At 38.2% G+C, this 21038-nt stretch overlaps 1 protein-coding gene and 1 long non-coding RNA gene across 2 annotated transcripts in view; one reads left to right on the top strand and one right to left on the bottom strand.

The window, feature by feature from the left end:
- The window catches only part of LOC118172565, a 136951-nt gene that overhangs the window by 46548 nt on the left and 69365 nt on the right, over positions 1-21038 (bottom strand). The window lies entirely within an intron of this gene.
- PLA2G15 (phospholipase A2 group XV) lies at positions 575-20866 on the top strand. The gene is made up of 6 exons (XM_035336564.1): positions 575-818; positions 7932-8088; positions 10417-10535; positions 12055-12153; positions 13563-13787; positions 16792-20866. Exons 1-6 carry the CDS (start codon positions 680-682, stop codon positions 17301-17303), a joined length of 1251 nt encoding a protein of 416 aa, XP_035192455.1. The 5' UTR covers positions 575-679; the 3' UTR covers positions 17304-20866.

The raw sequence follows: 21038 nt of genomic DNA, 5'->3' as shown, positions 1-21038 counted from the left end.
CCCACCACATTTCAGGCTGAGCAGACAACTTCTAGTAACCAGCACTGCCAAAGCATGAAGGCTCATGACCCTTTGGGATTTAAAATCTTGTCAATTCACGTCTACCTGTTCTTGTTATGTGGATAAATATATTTTAATATTGCCAAAGACCCGGCCTCAGCTGTCACATTAGTCAGTACACCCGAGTAACATGAAGTACTGCATCGCCTGTAACCTTTGATACTGGGTGTGTTTGTGACTTTGTAATATGAAAATTCACAGCTGTAGGACGGTGTGTTTCTCCCTAACCCACACAGACCTCACCCCTCATGCGCTACCTGCCTTTCTGCCCTAATTTTACACGCAAACACCCCTTACTTCGGCTTCGGGCCCAGTCACGACCTCACGACCGTGGCTGCAGCTGCGTGAGGGGCTCCCTCCTCACGGCGCGTCTGAGGCGGCAGCCGGGAGCCGCCACCGGAGCCCGCGGAGGTGGAAAAAAAAAACTCGGCAATCCGCGCTCGGGCTCTCCGCGCTCGGCTGGTGACTCCTCGCGGGGGCGGGCACCGGGCCGGGGCCGGGCCGGGGCGGAGCGAGCCCTTTTCAGCCCGGGCAGACGCGCTGGGCGAGAGGGACGGGACGGGACCGGGAGGGGACTGGGCGCCGCCGGCTCCCGGCCGCGGGGTTATGCGCTGGGGTAATGGTGCCGCCGGCCGGCGCTAGGCTCCTTCCGCGCCCGGGAGGGAGCTCCCTCCTCAGCATCCTCCTGCTGCTGCTGCTCTGCCCCGGTGGCGGCTGCTTGCCGCGCCGCCGGCCCTCGGGGCCGCCCGTGGTGCTGGGTAAGAGCCGGGCTGGGCCACCTGTGGGGTGGTGGTGGTGGGTTTTGGGGTCCTCGCCGTGAGCCGGGGCTGGGGCCCGGCCCTATGCTGCTCCCCGCCCGGCCACTGGCTCCTGGGGGGCTGCTGTTGTGCTCTAGGCTCCCCTCGTGGTGTGACAGGAGTGAGAGGTTGGGCTGGGGACAGCCTTGTCGCATCTGGTGGCATAGAGACTGGTGTGGCGTGCTGGCCTGGGAGTGCCAAGTCGTTACTAACAGATGTGTAAAAAGCGTTCCTGTAAGTCTGGAGTAATTACATTAGCTGCCCTCTGTGCCCAGTAATAAGAGTCGTGAGTAAACGTTAATGTTACAGTAATTTGCCTACTGAAATTGTAGTTCCTAAACATCCCCACTGATCAGGTGCGTGTGGTGATATTAATGTCAGCAGTCAGTCCTGTAAGCAGATGGTCCAGTGGTGATAAGAGGGAGAAGAAAATAGGAAAACACTGGGAGAGACAATCAGAGGCATCCTGTTTGGTTTAAGCTTGACTTACATACAATAGCTTAGGTTCTGTTGACTTTTTTTTTTTTTTTTTTACTACTGTTACAAATTTCTGATGGAGAAGTGTAAATGCTGAACAAGAATTTCAGAAGGCATTGTGTATCTGCCAAGCCCATCATGTACAAATTCACGGTTCTTCATGGGTGCCTGAGCTAACTGAGAGGATGCAGATTTGCAAGATTTGTCGCAAGAAGAAGCGGCAAAAGGATTTCATAAGAGGCTGGAATTAAAACCTGAACACAAGTCCTCTGAGTGTTGTCTCTGAAGGCTAGAAGCAATCTCTTATGCTGTCTCTCCACTCTGTAACACTGGGTTTCAGCAATAAGCTTTGGCACTTCAGTGCAAGTTTCGTCCTGATGAAGAGGAGTTTTAGTTGCCCACTGTTCAACTCTAGCTATGAAGGAATCAAGGAAGATTTAAAAGCAATTGGGTAGGGGTTACTGAATATAGTAGCATCAAGTTCTCGCTGATGGATCTATCATATGCGTATATGTTACCTAAGAATGTTTTAAAAGACTGGTTGACCTATTTCTCTTTTAGTAAGAGAAATTCTGGGTAAATGATGTGTGGCTTACCATGGACTCTCAGTGAGTGGTTTACAAAACAGATTTTCTTGCTGTTAATTTTTATCAAACATTAGAATAGTAAAAGATACAAGTTCTATGGTGTCTGTTTTAAAATTTACTCTTTTCTGCTGTCCAGTCCTGATCTGTCCAGAAAGTGAAGATTCAGTTGGTTTTAATGCGAGTAATTTTTCAGGCTTGTCAGTACGTTCGGGAAGGTAGGTGCTCTTAGGCAGTCACCTGCTGTAACTTATGTTTGCAAAATACCATGGGGTTTTTGATGCATATAAATCAATGTCTTTGTGAAAACACCTGCACCATGAGCTTAGCTTCAATGAGACATGACATGGCAAGTGAAGGTCAAGCAAATAAAGGAGGAGAGGAAGGAGTGACTGTCGGTCACTCGCTGGCCCTGTATGAAATGTTGCCATCCTGATTCTAGTTAACTTTTCATGACCTTTTCTTCACCCTTCTTGCGTATGTGACATGTTAAGATAAGCTTTTTAGGAATTACCGCCATGAGGAAGATTTAGGACAGTCATTTAGGGAGGCGTTCTAAGTGCTGGCTTAGCAGAGGTGTTTGGGAGAAAGAAGGGTAGAAAAAAAACAAACAAACACGCATTGCCCTGGAATCACAAATGCAGGAGACTAAGGTGTATGCAGGCTGCCTTATATGGGTTGTACAAGCCCAAGGTGGTTTTGGAGTCTCTGTAAGATGGGGACAGTGCTGATTCTCCCGATGCATCAGGCTGGCATCTAGACCCTCAATTTTTCATATGCCTTCGATTTTAAATATATTTTTATTTTGTAGTATGTGTGGTCTCATGATCTGCATGTTCACTCTTGGTCTGTTTTTATTTTTTTAAGTCCTCTAAGCAGAAAAAGGAGTTGGAAGTTATGTCTTATTCTGTTCATGGCAAGTTGGCCATCTGATCTTAAGGAATAAAGAAGGAAGGAATGCTGTTTAAAGGAATGTTGTCAACATAATGATCGTTTCATAAATGTTTTAGACCAGTGATGGTCATAAGACCCAGTGTAACTTGTTTTCAAAACTTTCCTGTAATGACTGAACTTGCAGCTGCAGCCTGTGCTTACTCAAACAATGGAGAAGGAAGCAGAGTAGTAGTCTGCAAATATGGGACTTTGCTTTTATGTGGGTAATGTCATTCTGCTCCCCAGAAAATAGTAAATAACTCTTCAGGAAGTCTCTCAAATCTGCAAACAGATCAGCTGCTTGGGTACAATCCTGTAGATCCCCTCAGATGGCTGCTGAGACTTTCTTTCTGCGTTGATGACAGATGTCAGATTCATGGAGCTATCTAACTGGCTTAAGTGTGGGTCTGAGAGACAGCCAGACTAATCTGATAGCTCATTAGTGCTCTTTCTGCTTTTATTGTAACAATGTATTGGCCACTTTGTAGAGTCATTTTTCTGCTAAAGCAGGAGAAAACTAACCTGTTGAGGAAGAAGTGAGTAATTTTTGTAGCTGAATTGCCTTAATGAAGGAGCTGGCACAAGGAATGCAGAGATTGGCAACGCTCTTTTAGATTAAGATGTCTTCTAAAGCTGGTTTGTGCATCATCAAATGGTGTCTCGGTAGCAGGAGTTAGTGTCTGAACACGAAATATGTCTTAAGATCATGTTTGTACATATGAAAGAAAAGCAAGACTAGGAACCAAACTAATGTTGGTAGTAATTGATAGCAAAAAATCTCCAATGCAATTGTCTCAGCTTTCCATGAGATGTAAAATAAGGCACCAAAGTGTACTCATATTGTAGTGGAACCAGGGAAGAATAAGGTAAAAGTCAAAACTTTACTTCCCAAGCCCTGCCTGAAAGTGTGATATTGAAGACAATGTTTGCTAAAATCTAAGATGACTGTATTGGAGTTATTCACTCAAGTGTTTTGGGGGAAGAGAGAACTACTTATGCTACTGAATTCCTTTTTTTTTTTTAAAAAAAAAAATTTCCCCAAGTGTTCCTATTCAGCCAGGCCAATATATTCATAAACAAAAATCTCCTCTAACAACCAGGACAGCCTACTTAATACCTTTGCTCTATTGACCATATCGATCTCTGAAAATAACTTATGTGCCAAATACCTGCTTCATGTTTACACACAATTATAATAATCGTGCACTCTTCTATCAGTTTGGTTATGTATTCAACCCACTTGTCTTCTAGTAAGACATTACTTTATTCTTTTTCTTTACTGTTCTTCCCACCTCATTTTCTCACATAGTACATAGTGACTGTGGATGGACTATGCCTTATCAATTTTGGGGTCGATAACCTGTCCTTATAAGATCAGCAGTGGATTCACTGAACTCTTTACCTTTTACAGCTGACTCAACACAATTACTATATCAATGTTCTGATACCTTCTGCAAACAATTTGTTAGGTACTTGGCTAAAGTTTTCTAGAAAGATGCCTAAATGAAGTTTGTTAATAATTGATTTACATGCAAAAGAGGTTTGTCTGAATTTCTGCTGACTGCTAATTGAGGGGCATGTGTTTGTATGGTCAGCTGGCTAATGTCAAGAGTGATTTAACTGTTCATGCCTCATGTGATCTGGGGTATCTAGAAGTATCATGTGAGATCTTGTTTGCTTTCTTGTTCCTAATTTTAAACACGAGCCTTTTTTTTTTTTTTGTGGAAGTCTATCACTGAGTCTATAAGCAACTTTGAGACATTCTCCCTAGAGAACTGTAGTCAGTTTCAAATGAATTTTCCAGATAACTTGGTTTGTTTTGAAGGCAGGCTAATTTCTGGAACCCAAAACTTGACAATTATTTGAGGAAATACTAGCTAGTAAGAAAGTTCTGATATTTATCCAAAGGCATATCCACTTAAATAAATGCAGTAAAAAAAAAAAGTACCAGCTGATAGCCTCTTTGTTCAAAGCTGATTTTTCCCCAGTTACCAGATTAGAAAATTTGGGGAAAAAGAAGTACCAAGGAAACTTAAAATCATAAAGGATTATTCCTTTTCTTCATGGTTTTGTTGACTGTTCTCTTTTCTGAGGGGTACTGAGGCAAGTCACTTTCTAGAGTGCGATTTACTTACTGTCTTCTACTGGGAAGTCAATCAGTCACTAACGCTTTAGCAGAGTGATAGACAGGAGTATCAATGTATCCTAAAGGTGGTTAGAATTCTCAGGCTTGGAAAAGTTGCATCCTTTTAAGCTCTCGTATTTGTCAATGTGCTTTCCATAAAACTTAAACAAATACACATCACGGAAGGAGATCTATTAGCTTTGTCAAGGAAGTTGAGACAAAAATCAATGAAGGATATCATAATATTAGAAATTAATTAGATGCATAAATGTATTAGAATGAGTTCTGTTAGGATTACAGTCTTAGTGAAAAGTGAGAGTAATGCTAAAACTTACTGATCATCAAATCTGATGGAAACTTTTTTGTGCCCAATGTGAAATCCCTGTTTGTTTCTAAGTATTGCAGTTTATTAGTTAACACCTGCATTACACAACTGCAAATTAGGGAAGCAATAGTCCTGCTTGAGATCTCTTTCTGGATGTTCAGTTTTAACAAGTGCCGATGTATTTTGCAGAACTTCACTTGCCAGTTATTTTATAAGTTTATGGAGTCAGTCTGTGGGCTTTAAAAAGTAAGAACCTTCAGCAATAATTCTAGCAAAAAGGCCTGGAAATGCTACTTATTGGTAGGTATGAGGATGATGACAAAAAATACTTATTCTGGCCACAGGTATTTTCTGTATATGGTATGAAAGCAAAGGGGAATTTTTTTTCCTCTGGCTGCTTTCAAATTCCATTTCAGAAAAATCAGAAAGGTACGTCCTTATCCTACAGAATTCATCTTGTGTTAGCTTTCTAACCTGTTACTTATCAAAAAGTCATGAAGTGGTTCTCCTGCCAACTGTAAATCATTAACACTGTTAAATTGTGTGGGGTGAAGACTGAAGGTATTATACACTTCTCTTCATAATTTGGAAAGTCAGAATTTGCCTTTTGTTCCCTATAGCTTTATCACAAACCCTTTTTAGCTTGCAGAATATACTTTTTGAAAACAAAACACTAGTTGTGAATATAGTGATTAGCAGATCAACAATATGAAAGCGTAAACCTGAAAGGAGATTTGTGTTAATACCTGCTTTATAAACAAACAGACATACCTTTGTGTGATACTTCAACTGCAGTACTGTAGCCTGGCACAGGTGGAACTTGTCCCTTAGCTTTTGTTTAGGATTACATAAAATTACCACACCTGTTAACTAATCTGTTCCCTGTCATCTTGTGAGCAAAAACTAGTATGTAATGATTCTCATCTTTGTGGTGGACACAAGACCACAGCCTGTTTCATCAAGAAGCTTGAAGATAAAATATTCTAACCAAATTAAACTTGCAGTTAATCTAAAGGCACTCCAGTAACTCCAAGGGAGACGTTTCCTGCTTTCAGTGTTCTTGTTTGTAAATGTATATTTTAATCTTCAGAGTTGTGAGTCTTCCTACTCCAAACTGATGTGCTTAGGACTATTTAAGTGCTGTTTGGAAAAGTTCTTAAAACTCTAAATAACATTCCAGGTGTTTGCCTAAGCTTTTGAAAGGTATCTTTGCTGGAAGAACTTGATTTTTACCAAAGGAAAGGAGGTTCCAGGATAGAACAGAATGTCACTCATGTACTTTGTTTTGCTTCAGAACTGAACACAAAATCAACCTGTTTTGTCCTTGGCAGGTCTGCTGCTGAAACTGGCCAGCCATGAATGATTGATATAAATAGAACTACATTCCGTTCTTTTTGGAATTGAGAGCACTGATACAGCAGCCAGAACAGGCACGAGATTGTGGAACAGGCTGTTGCCTTATACTTCTATAAGCAATAACTAGAGACAGCGTTTTGTGAGGTTACAAGATTGAACTGCAGTAAACTTTTTCTAGGGTGTGATGCAATGCTACAATCCTCCTTATTATGCTTTCCAGTAAATCAGTGTCCTTGAAATATGACCTAAATTTAACTGTGGTCAGCTACTGGATCTCTTAAACGTTTCACTTAAGAGTACAGAAATAAAAACACTAAACACCTCATGAGAAAGTAGGGGCAGGGAATAAAGAAATCCTGAGGTATGTCTCATGGTGGGCCACAACCTGTGGTGGCTGAGGGTAGGAAGAGTGTGGTTGTCACCATCTGTACTTAGCCTGAAGATTTAATATAAAATATAAGTTTATCTGGGGGACTTGTTGCTAAAATTTTCAGCAGTACTTTTAAGATAAGGAAATTCTTACTTCAAAATTAGAACTTCCTTTATTTTGTGCTTAAAATAAAGGAAAACAAAACTTAAAGGAGTATGGGCATTTAGCATATGCTAAATTAAGAACAGTGTATTTTGGAGAGGGTGCAAATATAAGATCCTTCCCTCCAAGTATTCCTCCCTTATATCAGTACTGTATCAAAACACAAAGAACAAAACTGTGGTGTCCAAACCTGACTCATATGAAACGACACTTGGATTAGCACACTAGCCAACTAAATTTAGTGTAATAGAAGTGCCACAGGACGTGATAATTGTATTTAAGTTTTACTTTCGCTTTTGTGTCAAATTCAGTCTGCAGACAACTCATTAAAAAGAACAGAAAGACGTTCAATTCTGTTACCTGCAGGAAAAAAGAAAATCCTCCTGACTCAGTTTGCATTTTAAAACACGGATAATTCTGGCAATGTCTGAGACAATGTGTTTTTCATACCTGTGGCTTAAGCTAACCTGTTCCTATACTGTCTGTTCTTTGAAGTTAGGAACTATTCATCCAGAGTTATTTTACATGGTGGTTCCCCGGCTCTTTTTTTTTTTTTTTTTGAGAAACTAAACTTATTCTGTGGGATATATGTATGCAATACTTCCTTTAACTGGATAAAAATAATTACATAACTGTTACGTCTGAATGCAGTGATACAGCATGTGAGGACTGCAGCATTACAATGTTATAACTGAAAATGTTACACTCTTTCATTTTAGTGTCTCCTTTTTATATCTTTCAGTTCCGGGGGACTTAGGTAATCAGCTGGAGGCAAAATTAGATAAGCCATCAGTAGTGCACTATCTCTGCTCTAAGAAGACCGACAGCTATTTTACACTCTGGCTGAATTTAGAATTGCTCCTGCCTGTCATCATTGACTGCTGGATTGATAATATCAGGTAAGACCAGATATGTTGCTGTTTGCAGTTATCTCCTTTCCCTAAGCTGACATGCTTTGTATGGAACTGCCACCTTAAGTTTCTTTTTTTGATTCAAGAGCAATGAGAGAAATGATGTGGATTTCTGCTAGGCAGAGTAACAGGCTGAGCTGGAGGATGTGGCTCTGTTGCATGTGCAGTAGCTCACCATCCCTGAAGAAAATGAGATTCTCTTAGTTTCTGCCACCTCCCTGTACTACCAGTTACCACATGGTGGCTTGGGCACTTACTGGACTTCTGTAGGCTTATCTAAAGCAGAACATTTGCTGTTGGTTTGATGAGTTACGTAAGTTTTGATGAGTAAGTGGGAAGGAGGTTCATTGGGCAGCTGAGAGAGGAAAGATGGGAATGTGAGCTTGCACTTTTACTGGCAGTATGTCATCAGAGAGCAGTTTTGTGGGCAGCTGAGATGCCTGGGATCCCTTAAATGCAGCCTGGAAGTTTTACCAGAAATTATTTTGGCTCTACAAATTGTCAATATTTAAAGTTTATGGGATATTTTCATTTATTGCTTCATTAATGTTCATGTAAAAATCATAAATATCTCTAAGAAAGAATACTGTATTGGCATGTTCTTCTCATGTGAATGTACTGAGCTTGGTGGCAGTATAACTTTAACATAGCTTTATGGAGTTGACCACTATTTAATAAGTTATGGATTTGACAGTAACTCGTAGCATGTGAAAGGCACTGACATGAGATTGAAATCCAAAATCCCTTTCTCCTTTTTGGGATGATGATGTTGAGTATTGCAACTAGCAATTAAATAAATCTTTCTCCATAATGAAATGAAGTTGCTACAGCTCCTTATGGTATGGAAAGACAGCTTTGCAGTGCCTCCTTAAATATTTTTTGCTTCTCTTGGTTAGGCAGAATCCCCTGTGGCTTTTCTATGGTTTTATGGATGGTAACACTGAGTATTCAAGGAAAGAGGAGTATGAAAAATGTAAAGGTTTCCAAGAGTAGTGTATGAATGCATTCAGGAATGCAACACCATGTGAATGTGTATCAGCACTTTAAGTTGCAATTAGGAATTCAGGAGCCAAAGCATGACTGCATTTGTTTGGAGTGTGCTAGAACTGATAAGCAAGAGTATTTGTTGGAGGTCCCAGGTTGTGTGCATTGCAGTATTAACTTTGACATAAAAGGATGATTATTTTTAAAGCTATAGAGAAGAAATTGACATAAAGGCTCAGTTTTTCTGTTCTGAAATCCATTTGCAAGAAGGGGAGGAAAGGCATCTTGCCACTGTGCTGTGACACCTTAAAATAATCTGTTACTCATTTTCCATTTTGAACTTTGTGTGGCTTCAAAGTAATTTCTGATCTTAGCCTCTTCCAAGTAATGTTATGTCTCCAGCAAATCTCTGCCTGTAGCTTTGTGAGTACTATAAACATATGGACCCAAATATATTTTATGATACAAATAGAATGCCAGAGGGATAAGTCACTTGGTTTCTTAGCTGAAAACTTCTAGATTTAAAAATTTTTCTAAACTCAATGTTCCTTCTGTCAAAGATAACTATTTTTCCTAACTAGCTTTCACTGCATTATTTGTGTATAGAAAACTGATTCTGCATAGCTAATTAGTAGCAGCTTAGCACTTTCTTTTGAAAGACTAAACAGATCTACCACATAAAGCAACCAAGGAGAAAAACAAGAACAATAATTGCAGAATTTCAATTTTTGTGGGCCACTGGAAAATCAATGTGAAGTTTTAAATTTGATGCTTTCCATTCTGCAGCCTGGGGAGGGGAAATTATCTAAAAAACACCTAATGCCTACATGTGTTACCTGAGGTAACAATTGTTGTTAGTCAAAAAATAGCAAATGCTTCTTTATGCTGGTGATTAAACACAATGAATTATTTTTAACTAGGGGAATTCTTGTTATCTGATTTTTAAAGGTATTTTATCTTCTACTGCCACACCTTTGTTCTTACATTCTTGACAAGTTTTCTCCATTTTGTGGCTTGATGCAAGGTGAAATGGTGAAGAACTATACTAAGAAGCTTATGTTCTAAAATCGAAGTCTAAGCATAATTCTGTATTCTAAGATTAATAGAGAAGATATGCCTTATGCTGAATCTAAAACTAAAAACTAATTAGAATAATTGTTTGCACTGTAAAACCACTTAGCCATTAGAGTACTCTTATATTTGCCTGTGGTTTTTTTACTTCTGGGTAATAGCACTTAAAGTTCTTGTTACTGCACTCAGTGAAAGACCTAATGTAGCTGAGAGCTGTCATGTGGTAATACGACATGCTTCATGTTTGTTTTTTTCTTCCAGGCTGGTATATAATAGGACAAGTAAGATAACGGAACCACCAGATGGAGTGGATATCAGAGTCCCAGGCTTTGGGCAGACCTTTTCTTTGGAATTCCTTGACCCAAGTAAAAGGAGCGTTGGTATGTAGAAGCATATTTGAAATGCTTTGTCACTTGTAGGATTTCTAGTATGCCTTTATATAACAAACCACTGAAATTTGACTTCAAATTGAGTTCTGTTCACAGGTAGAAATACCTTTTTTTGGTAGTAGTAGAGTAGCACATGGCTCACTTGACTTTTCAATGTTTTTACTGTACACCTTTTTGTCCATTGTTTGGCCTGATGGATTGAGACAAGGAAACTTAGTCTTGCGCCAGATTGAAGATCTCTGTATAAAACTTGAGTAGGCATCTTGAGGACCCTTTTAGAAAATGAGACATAGATTAGAAAATTCTGTAAGTGAAGCTTGACAAGCAAGCAAAATACAGAATAAACATTTCTTCAGCTTAGTTTTGAGCATGGTGTTCTTTTGGTATCAGGAATGAGGTAATGGGCTTGGGGGAGGTGGGATCACTTTGCAGCTCCCTGTCTCTTGTCAGTGCCAGAATAATTAAATTCATGCTGCAAGATTGCTGCATTACTGTGTTTGGCTGCAGTTTCCTTTTTTTTCCCGGGAGTCTTTCAGAAAATACTGGTAACCTTATGTGAGAAGTTGTTAGCTGTGGCTAATGGCTTAAGTAATTTAATAGCCAGTAATGTACTGAGCTTCACTGTAGAATGGTCCCTGTTCAATTGCATATATTTCTTCTTTTTCCATAGTGAGCTGTCTCCAAAAGGGCACTACTGTGCTTGGTGATCTTTACTTCATAAACCTTATAACTAGAACAGGGCCATATTTAAAACTGCCTCTGTTTGTTTCAGGGACATTCAAGCATTCAAGACTAAGGATTGAGGCATTGCTCAAAATGTAAATATGGCTGTGACATTCAACAGGATGTTTTGACATTTCACTTCCTAAAGTGTTACTAGGTGCCCTTAATTGTGGTAATACTTGCATCCTATGTTTCAAAACCTGTAATATGTAACATCTTAACACACATACTTGCAGTCAGTCTGCAAGTGTTTCCCTTCTTTGCTTTTGAAGCTTTATGTTCTGTCTCAGTCTGCTAACTGATGGATAGGAAAATAACTTTGGGTAGTTACCAGTTTTGCCCTGGGGTATGCTGTAAGCTTTTTGTTTCCAAGAATAAAAACTGATCCAGAATTTGCCAACATTTATGAATGTATTATATGCCGTAACTGAAGTTAATCTGCAATCAACATAAACTAGGACTGTAATGTAGTAATTTCTCTTTTAAACAGTTCAAAGGTCGGTTATGCTGAGGGAAAACTTGCCCCTGCTGTGTATGACATGTTTTGCTGTGGCCAGCTAGGAAGAATTTTTTAAGAATAGTCGTTTTTCTTCTATGGGACAGTAAGCATAACTCATTTTGCTTAATATGCAGCTTTTTAGATTGTCAGATTGATAAGATTAGGGTTTCAATGTCTGTCTAATATATGGAATCATAGGTAATGCATCCAGAACCCGCATCGTAATTGTATGATGGCTGCTTCTAATGCTGATCTTTTCACTGTTACATTTCTCTGCTATGTCTACAGGCAGCTACTTCTATATGCTGGTGCAGAGTTTAGTAGACTGGGGCTACAAACGTGATGAAGATGTAAGAGGAGCACCTTACGACTGGCGAAAGGCACCAAGTAAATGTCTTGTTTGTTCAAACTTTCTTGACTCTCGAAGCAAGCAAATAGTTTTGGGTCCTGTCCCCCCATCCTAGTTGTACTATTTTACTTAATACCTTATTTTTAACTAGTTCTTAGGGCCTGGGTAGCCCTAAGAACTAGTTAAAAAGAACTAGTAAGAAAGTTAAAAAGAACTAGTAAGAAAAGAAAGTGTTATGGTGTATTTTTTTTCTCTAAATTATTTGCTGCTTAAGATTTGCCTAAAAAAAAATGAACAACCAAAACCTACCAAACTCTACAAAAACACCCCTCCCCATGGTGCATTAATAGTGGAATTTCTAAACTCTACACTATTGGTCTTCACAAAGAACTTTGCTAAGGGTATCGCTTTGATTCTGGTGTCACACCAAATCTAGCAGAACTGCCTTGACTGTATCCTGAGGAATAAATGATTTTATGTCCTTAAAACTGAGCAATTAGGGGTGCTGCCTACGTTTTTCTAAGCTTGTTTTCATGTAAGTGTTAGAACATAGTACTCCTCATCTTATTCTATTCCACATGAGCACAAGTGGTTTGTAGATTCTTCACAGCTTGTGAAGCATATTGAAGAAATAGCGTATATGTTTTATTAATACTGATATTCTAGTATCGGGTTTGCTTTGGCCCACAAAACTGAAGCATGTAGCCCTGGCATCCAGGAATACTGCCTGAAGGAAAATCAATAACGATGACTTCTGGTTTTGATGTGACTGCTTTAAATTTCTGTTGCAGTTGACACATAGAATTGGTATCTTATTACAGGGTTATAGGTAGGTATTATTGATTCTTTTTCCCTCTTCATTTTAAAGCTCATTTAATTACATCTAATAGAAATGAAGTATACTGTGCCAGCAGGAATCTGCAAGAACTCTTATTTAGGGATAACTTTGCGTATAGAAGATGTGCTGCTGAATGGTTCATGCATACTTTAAAAGAGTGATCTGAACTCTATTTGTGCTTTCATGAAATGACAAATCTTCCTGGACCTACAAAATTGTTATTTTTAGGAAAAAAAAAATGCATTTTGTAGGAAGTTCAGTTTTTTTTCCAAAACTCTGCATTAGCACAATTATTCTAGACTCCAAATGAATTCCACTGTTAATTTTTGTGGGAGGAAAATTAGCATTCCATCAGCATGGGATACTTCCCAGAAAATCTGATCTTAAATGTATTTTAAAGGTAGGAAAAAATGGAGTAATGCCTTAAATATATTTAAGTTTCATAGAAGTAGCAAGAAACTGTCTTAAAGCATCAGCTTTTCATAAATTACTGACGTAAAGATGCATTGGTTTTGATTGCTTCAAATATTACCTTTTAAATAATTGTGTTGATGGATGGCATCCACAATTAGCAATTATAACTGTGTGACCTGTGTATTTCTTGTTTAGATGAGAATGGAGACTATTTTGTGGCCCTTCGCAAGATGATAGAATTAATGTATGAGCAGTATGGAAGTCCTGTTGTTTTAATTGCCCACAGTATGGGTAACATGTACACCCTGTACTTCCTCAACCATCAGACTCAGGAATGGAAAGACAAGTACATAAAGGACTATGTGTCATTAGGAGCTCCGTGGGGAGGAGTAGCTAAAACTCTGCGTGTGCTGGCTTCAGGTAGGTAATTTGAGGATTTTCAATGTATTTTGTAAGTAGTATGAAATACAGTAAATAGTTAACTGTAAAACCAGAGGATGGAAGTTAAAGGTACTATGAAGTTAAAAATATTTTTTTGTAAGTGATGGCAACTTGATGTCTCAAGTCCTGTGGCCAGACTGTCTTTCCATTCATGGGAATGGACCAAGTTTTTACATCCCTTAACTAGGAGTTGCATCCCCTCTTAACTTTTCAGTAGATGACACAAGCAGCTGCTGTTTGACCTGCTGCTTCTTATTTCTGTCACTTCTGCCTGCAGCCTGACTGTTCTCTGTTCAGTATTGCTAAGTCAACATGGACTCTAGAGCATTCAGTAGCTGCCTTGTATAAAATAGCATACAGCTGCTTGAGATGAACAAAAAGGGGAATTAGTGTAGATGCAATAAAGAAGTGGTATGGTGCCCAGAGCACAGATTCCTGCTGAAGTTATAGCTTGGTTTTTTTAAAAAAGTATGTCTTTCACTATGCAACTGCAAACAACTGAAAGTTCAGTTACCACATCATGTTATACCATAACTATTTCACAGCAAAACAATGTTTTGTGCTTTTGGCATGTAATTTGTGATGTTTCTGTCCTGCTGTTTCCTCGCTTTTGTTTGGCTAGCTTTGGTTATTAGTTGCTTCCCAAACAAAGCTGATGTCAGAAATGGGCTTCATCAAAATGCAGAGCACATAGCAACTGCCAGCCATGCATGGACAAATCAAAAGAATGCTTTGCTTAGCAAAGGAATTTGATTCTGAACAGGAATGCACAACTCAGTTATTTAAAAATATATATATATATATATATCAGATGTTTGTATTAATTTGTACATTGTTAACTCTATTACAGTGGCACTGTAAAATAAAATAAATAAAAAAATTGACTTCCTTCTTTCCACAGGCATTATGTGTTTTGTATGCCATAGGAAGAGCAGGAAGTGAGCAATGTTAAAAAATACCTTCATAAAATTCCAAAAGACTACACAACATCAGTCTCAGATTTCCTTTGAATTAAATTTCAGTGCTTCGTATTTTGTTTATCCATTATAATGCATCTCATCAAAATTAGCTAGCTATACATGTCTAATGAATAGTTAGATTCCTACTAAAACATAGACATCTCTTAATCTGTATGTCTGTAGTATTAAACTTCATGGTTTTGAGCAGAAAGTGAAGATTTAGGAAACTTAAGAGGCATAGTATAGTATCAGAATACCCATTTTTTAGGCTAGCTCTGTCTCCTAAACATCTGTAGGTTAAAAAAAAATCACCACTATCAGGTGTTAATGTTTTGATTACATTAGTCTAGCTAGTTCCTGAAATTATCAGGATATCAGCATGGAGAAGAATTGTTCCTTTAGCGAAAGTACTGTGTTCCTGAAGGAAACATCAGGCAAGCTTTCTTCAAGCAAAAATGCATTCCTTCTGTTCCCATTCCTGTTCATAGTATGTTAATGGCTAAGACTTAATGTTAAATCCACAGCTGTTTTCAAAGTGGAAGGAACACACAAGTGGAAATTACTGTCTCTAGATCTTCTGTGCTGCTTACTGCTACATATTTAAGTGCTTCACAGGACTGGTATTTTTATTATAACAATTCTATTGCCAATAAAGTGAGGATGCTCTTCCTGTTTTACATATATGTAATATATAAAATACATATGGCAAGCACAGACACACAGTTCACTTGTTCTTTTTTCTGATTGTCAGCTTGAAATGCTGACAATGTTGTCGTTAGACCTAATATTTTATATGCTATAATGTCAGTGCCTGCTAGCCTAAGTGTGGTCTTGACCTTATAGTACTTCTGCACTTCAGGAAAAAAGTATAAAATTTGGTAAGCAGTTCTGAAAGAAAAGGCTGGAGTAGAGTGTCAGGTTCTGTATTTGTTGTTTATTCTACTTGAAATAAACTTGGCACAGATTTCTCTAACTTTTAGATTTGGAACTCAGGATTTCGTTGCTGAAAACTTGCAAGTAGTATTTGGTAGCTTAGTGGTGAGTGTGCACAGCTAAGTATTTATACCACACAGTAATGTGAAATGCATTTAAGGACTTCTGTAATTCTTGCTATGCTCTCTTGAGTTTCCTTTTTATCTGTTTCCCAGGATTATGCTTGTAATGTCTCCATGCAATCCTTCTGAAAATGGCAGTAAATACTGTGCTTCACTGGTCTTGCTGAACCAACAGTGCCACCTTATGGAATTGAAAAATACATGCTTTGGTGCTGTTTCAGAACAGCGGTTTTGGTATTTCAATTTTTAAGGTTCTGTTGACATGAATAACAACATGCTGTAACTACCTGAACCTAATAATAGAAAATTGGATTCAAGTTTCAGCTGACAAAAGAATTGAGGGGTGCTAGCCACTGTGATGGAAAATAGGTCAGATCAGTCACCACAAAAAAACTCTGATCTCAGAACTGTTTCAAAAAATAATAAAAAAAAAAATCCTGTGACAGCTATGTATGCTATTTATTAAGTGGCTTTTAATTTTGGGGAGAAAGACACGAGTAGTGGTTACAATCTGAAGAAAGCATATAAATTATAACTTAATCCTATGTTAATTTGAGCCATCTTTAGAACAGACTGCCAAGAAAAATGTATAGTCTTGATGTCAACAACAAAAATCTTGTTCCTCAAATGGTTTTGGTCAAACATTAGAGTACTGTATTAAACCTAAATAGTGTAAAATGGAAGAATTTTGAGGTTAATTGGGTATATGATGATTTAAGACCTTTAAGGTAGCAGTTCTCTTTGTTTGTAAGTCATACATAATCATTAACTTGTATGTAAATTTGTAAGTTATTGGAAGTTAGTTTGCAGAATTTGATTACTGAGACAATCAAAAATGGAAAAACTTCTCCAATTTTCACTCTAAGCAAAAGGAATATTTTTTGATTTATCACTGAGCGGTACTAATTGCTTCTGGTTATGAGATCATGCACTTTTTTTATGTATAATGTAATTCTATCTTTTTTTAAGGTGACAACAACAGAATACCTGTCATCAGTTCACTCAAGATTCGAGACCAGCAACGATCAGCGGTTTCCACTAATTGGATGCTCCCCTACAACTACACATGGCCTCCAGATAAGGTCTTTGTAACCACACCTACAGCCAACTATACTCTTCGGGATTACCAAAAATTCTACAGGGACATAAATTTTGAAGATGGCTGGCTCATGAGACAAGACACTGAACCCTTGGTCTACCAGATGACACCACCTGGTGTGCGCATACACTGCCTCTATGGTACTGGTGTAGAAACACCAGATTCCTTCCATTATGAAAGTTTTCCTGACAAAGAGCCCAAGATTATTTACAGTGATGGGGATGGTACAGTAAACTTACAGAGTGCCTTGCAATGTCAAAAGTGGGTGGACATGCAAAAACAGGAAGTGGTGGTATTTGAGCTTTCAGGAAATGAGCATATTCAAATGCTATCAAATGATACTACTATTGCTTATGTGAAAAAGCTGCTTTTTAATTTGTGATACCTTGTGTTGACAATTATTTTCCTCACCTGTGATGCCTTCCCTTAAGTAAGGGAAATGCCTTTTAATCCCTTGGTATTTAGTTATTTGAATTATTTATTTTGTTTTTTAAAGCTTGTGTTCAAGAAGTTGGTTGGTGTCCTAAATGGTTGTTTCCAATGTATGTTCATGATGCTTCATGGTGTTCTCATATTCTGAAAACCTGGTCAAATATGCATTTTGGTGCCTCCAGTATTGTGTCCAGTATTCATACAGACTTTCATTTGGAGATTGTGCAGCCCCTTGCACATACTATGTGATTTCTCCTTTGTGTGGCCTTTTAGGGTTAGGAGTAGGAGGGCTGGGATGGATTGCAATCTGACTCCCATGAAACAAGGGAAGGATATTAACAATTTGAGAAGCACAGCAAATTCCTTCTAAAGGGTCTTGCATATTCTGATCCACAGATCCCACTACCTTAGTTTGTAAATGTACATATCTACTAGGTAAGATAGACAAGGTCTGTCTGGTACTGGATGACCTCTTGTCACATCCAGCCTTTCTTTTGTTACAGCTTTCTAGGGAAAAAAGATAATGTGTTAATTATTTGAAGGTTCTCATTAGGTACATTTTTAATAAGAAAGAGAAAAAGTTGTTTGCTTAAAGTTTTCTTATTGACTTCTAGAGCCTAATGACTTAATCAGGAATCTGAGGAGTTCTCACCTGGTACATTATTATCCATGAAGGAAAGAAGTTCAGTTGTGGCTGGGGCTTGCAATACCCTTCTTTGGCTGTGTAAATTCTTCAGCATGTAAATTAAAGCCCATAGAATTGAATGTGGGCAAACACAGTGCAGAATTGCACTTCAGGTTGCAAAAGATCTCCAGTAGCGGAAATGATACTGTATGGTGAGCATTCATTAAAAATGGAAAATGAATTTCCCGAAACAGGGCAGGGAGTGGAAGCCAGTGTAGCACTGGTATAAAATATAAACCTTGTTCTCAAATAATTAAGCTCTTACTCAGTTACTGGCCAAGCAGTGGTTGGATCAATGTTATGTTCAGTTGAAAAGAAACTTTAAACTTAAAAAAGCGCCATCGATGGGAACTGAATTTTAGTTATGTAACTGCTATTTCAAGAAGTTGAGATCTCAATTTCAGTTCCTTATATGTTTAGACAATTGCCAAACATGCAACTCTGTTACTACAGTACTGTTTATTCAGCGTTTAGAAAAAAAATATTTCAGCTTTGAACTACACAGAAATGATGGCATAAAGGCCATGGTATTTACAACCTGGAAAAATGTCACTGGAAGATTCTTTTCTGCTTGCTTTAAAACTAGTCACCCAGTTACTCTACTTAGTTCTCAGAAAACAACTTTGAATACTTTCAAAATGCTAGGTCTTCCAGGAAAAATGAGTTTTGGAAACTCATGAGAAGCATTGAGGATTTGCTACTTATGAAACTGAAGTTCTCTGAAGGGTAAACTTTATATTTGTAACATGCATAAAAATGCTTACTACCATCAAATATAAGAATAAGGTATGCTGAAATGACAGGTTTGAACCTTTATTACTGTAGAAAATATTTTTGGCACAGGAAGTAGGTTTAAAGCTTTAAAATTTCAGAAATGATTTGTAAATCCAGAACAACTCAAGCTAGGGTCATGGATAAGCTAAATATCTTCCTAGGTTTCTAACTTGCTTACGTAGCTTTACTTTTCCCCTGTGTTTTTCCCTATTACTTTGGTTGAGGGAGAAGACATTTTTCTGATGTTAAAAATGGAATGTGTATCTTGTCATCAGATACATGGAACCTATAGTTCAGCAGCGATATTGTCTAGACTTCTGCAGAGAAACTACTGTCCCAAGCCACTTTATAATTGGCTACTGCTGAAATGAGGAGGGGTGGGAAGCAGGCAGCACACAAGTCCTTCAGCCAAGTGTTCTACTTTGTGCAGGGCTATCAGCTGGATAAGCTTCAGGCTTGTGTTCCAAGACTGCTCAAAGATAAAGCTCTTCCTTGTGGTCTGACTCAATCTTTGAATAAATTGATAGGTTACTGGTTTGCAACAGAAAGAAAGTAGACAACAGCTTTTCACAATCTATTTCTTGCTGAAGTAGAATGCCTGTCAATAAGCACTTGAATGAGTGGAACTGGAGGCTGTATTGCAGGCCACCAACATCAGAATCAATGGCTGAAAAATGAGAAAACATAGGCAGACAGTTATTAACCTGATCTGGATAATGTATCTAAGTTTCATTTAGTTCCTTACCTGTTTAGTTAATCGCATTCTCAGTCTCATACCAAGAGTTTAGCTTGAAGTTCCAAAATATGTTGTTCTAAAAGATGCTTTTTAAATTTTAATATTTCTCTTTTGGAGTGCAAAAAAATCTTCTCTAGTTTTTGGCATCTAGTATTGTTTCTGAAATTAGTTGAGTACATCTCTTGACCAGAAGACTTGTAAACCATTAATCTATATTTATCATTAGCTTTCCATTAGCAGACAAGTCCAACAGTGTCTGTGCTTAACCTTGTTAGCTATTCTGGTAAAAATGATGAATATGAAAGTTTTTCAGGCCTTGGTTTTGGCTCTCTATTTGTTACTACGAAATATTGTCTGAGAATGTGCGGACCGTTAGCACAAGCACAGTGCTTCTGAGTTTGATCTGATGGTTCTACAGACTGTAGCTCTGTTTTATGTTCAGAACCTCAGACTTCTTTTTCTGCCAAACTATCTTCAGCCATTTCATTTTCTGTTTCTTGCATATTGGGATAGACTTGTGGCTGTGAAGTGAACACAGCAAGCTACATCACTTTAATCACTGAAACTGAACCACTTTACTCAGCCCTTTAAAAAGTGCTTACTCAGGCATATTCCTCTGCAAGGCAAGAGTATTTAGCATTCTTTATAGACTTGCTACCACCATGTAGCACTTGAGCATTCTAGATTTTCGTGGGGAAAGGGGGGTATGAAGAATTACATCTTAAAGGGAAGAGGGGAATGTGACAGTTCCTTAAAAGGAGTAATTCTGGTGCTTTGCCACATTGCACAGTTGAAAACTTTGATTTTACTGACATGTCTTTGTTATACTGAACACATATGGATCATGTCTTTCTCTTTCCATAACTTTTACTAGGTTTTATTCTTCCAGGATATTTTCAGAAACCAAAAATAGTCTTGAGGACCAAATGTGTTTATTTTTGACAAAATATATAGAAAATGCTGAAGGGGCTTTCAGCTGTCGTTGTAATACTTCTGAAGTGGCTCAGAGTCACTATGTGATTCTGTTTAAAACACAGAAGGCTTCAACAACTAGCAATAATTGCAGAGGACTTGCAGACCAAAGGAAGGAATGTTTGGTATTAAGGTAGTTCTTGGAGCACAGTGTGTTTGAGGCCCTCTTAAATTCAGGGAATGTTTGGCAATGACTTTGCTGCTCTACATTTAACAGTATTTTGTATGGAACATAGAATTCTGAGACCTAACATTTTATATGCCCTTTTTGTGTATGAATGCGGTCAATAGATTTTGAATATTTTACTGTCATACTTTGATAACATAATAAAGTTGATCTAATACAGCCTGTGTCCTGTTGTGATTGTCTCGCCTCTCGGATGTAAGGTTAAATTGGTGTAGTTTTTCTATTCAAGAGATTCTCGAGGTGTCTCACTTTCTCAACTGTTTCTTGGCTCATCTTCCAAATCCACCTACTGTCTTCTGATGTTATGCCTTCCCCACAGTACATTTAAAGT

This window comes from Oxyura jamaicensis, chromosome 11 (genome assembly GCF_011077185.1).
Source record: "Oxyura jamaicensis isolate SHBP4307 breed ruddy duck chromosome 11, BPBGC_Ojam_1.0, whole genome shotgun sequence".
Taxonomy (NCBI): Eukaryota; Metazoa; Chordata; class Aves; order Anseriformes; family Anatidae; genus Oxyura; species Oxyura jamaicensis.
Note: the sequence above shows the minus strand (reverse complement) of the source record. Positions and strands in the feature narration are given on the sequence as shown.

What these genes read in the sequence shown, in the direction of transcription:
- PLA2G15 (XM_035336564.1), top strand. Translation starts at nt 680, where the DNA reads ATGGTGCCGCCGGCCGGCGCTAGGCTCCTTCCGCGCCCGGGAGGGAGC. An exon ending in CCCAAGTAAAAGGAGCGTTG is followed by an intron (nt 10,536 to 12,054) that starts GTATGTAGAAGC and finishes CTATGTCTACAG; the next exon opens with GCAGCTACTTCTATATGCTG. An exon ending in CGACTGGCGAAAGGCACCAA is followed by an intron (nt 12,154 to 13,562) that starts GTAAATGTCTTG and finishes TTTCTTGTTTAG; the next exon opens with ATGAGAATGGAGACTATTTT.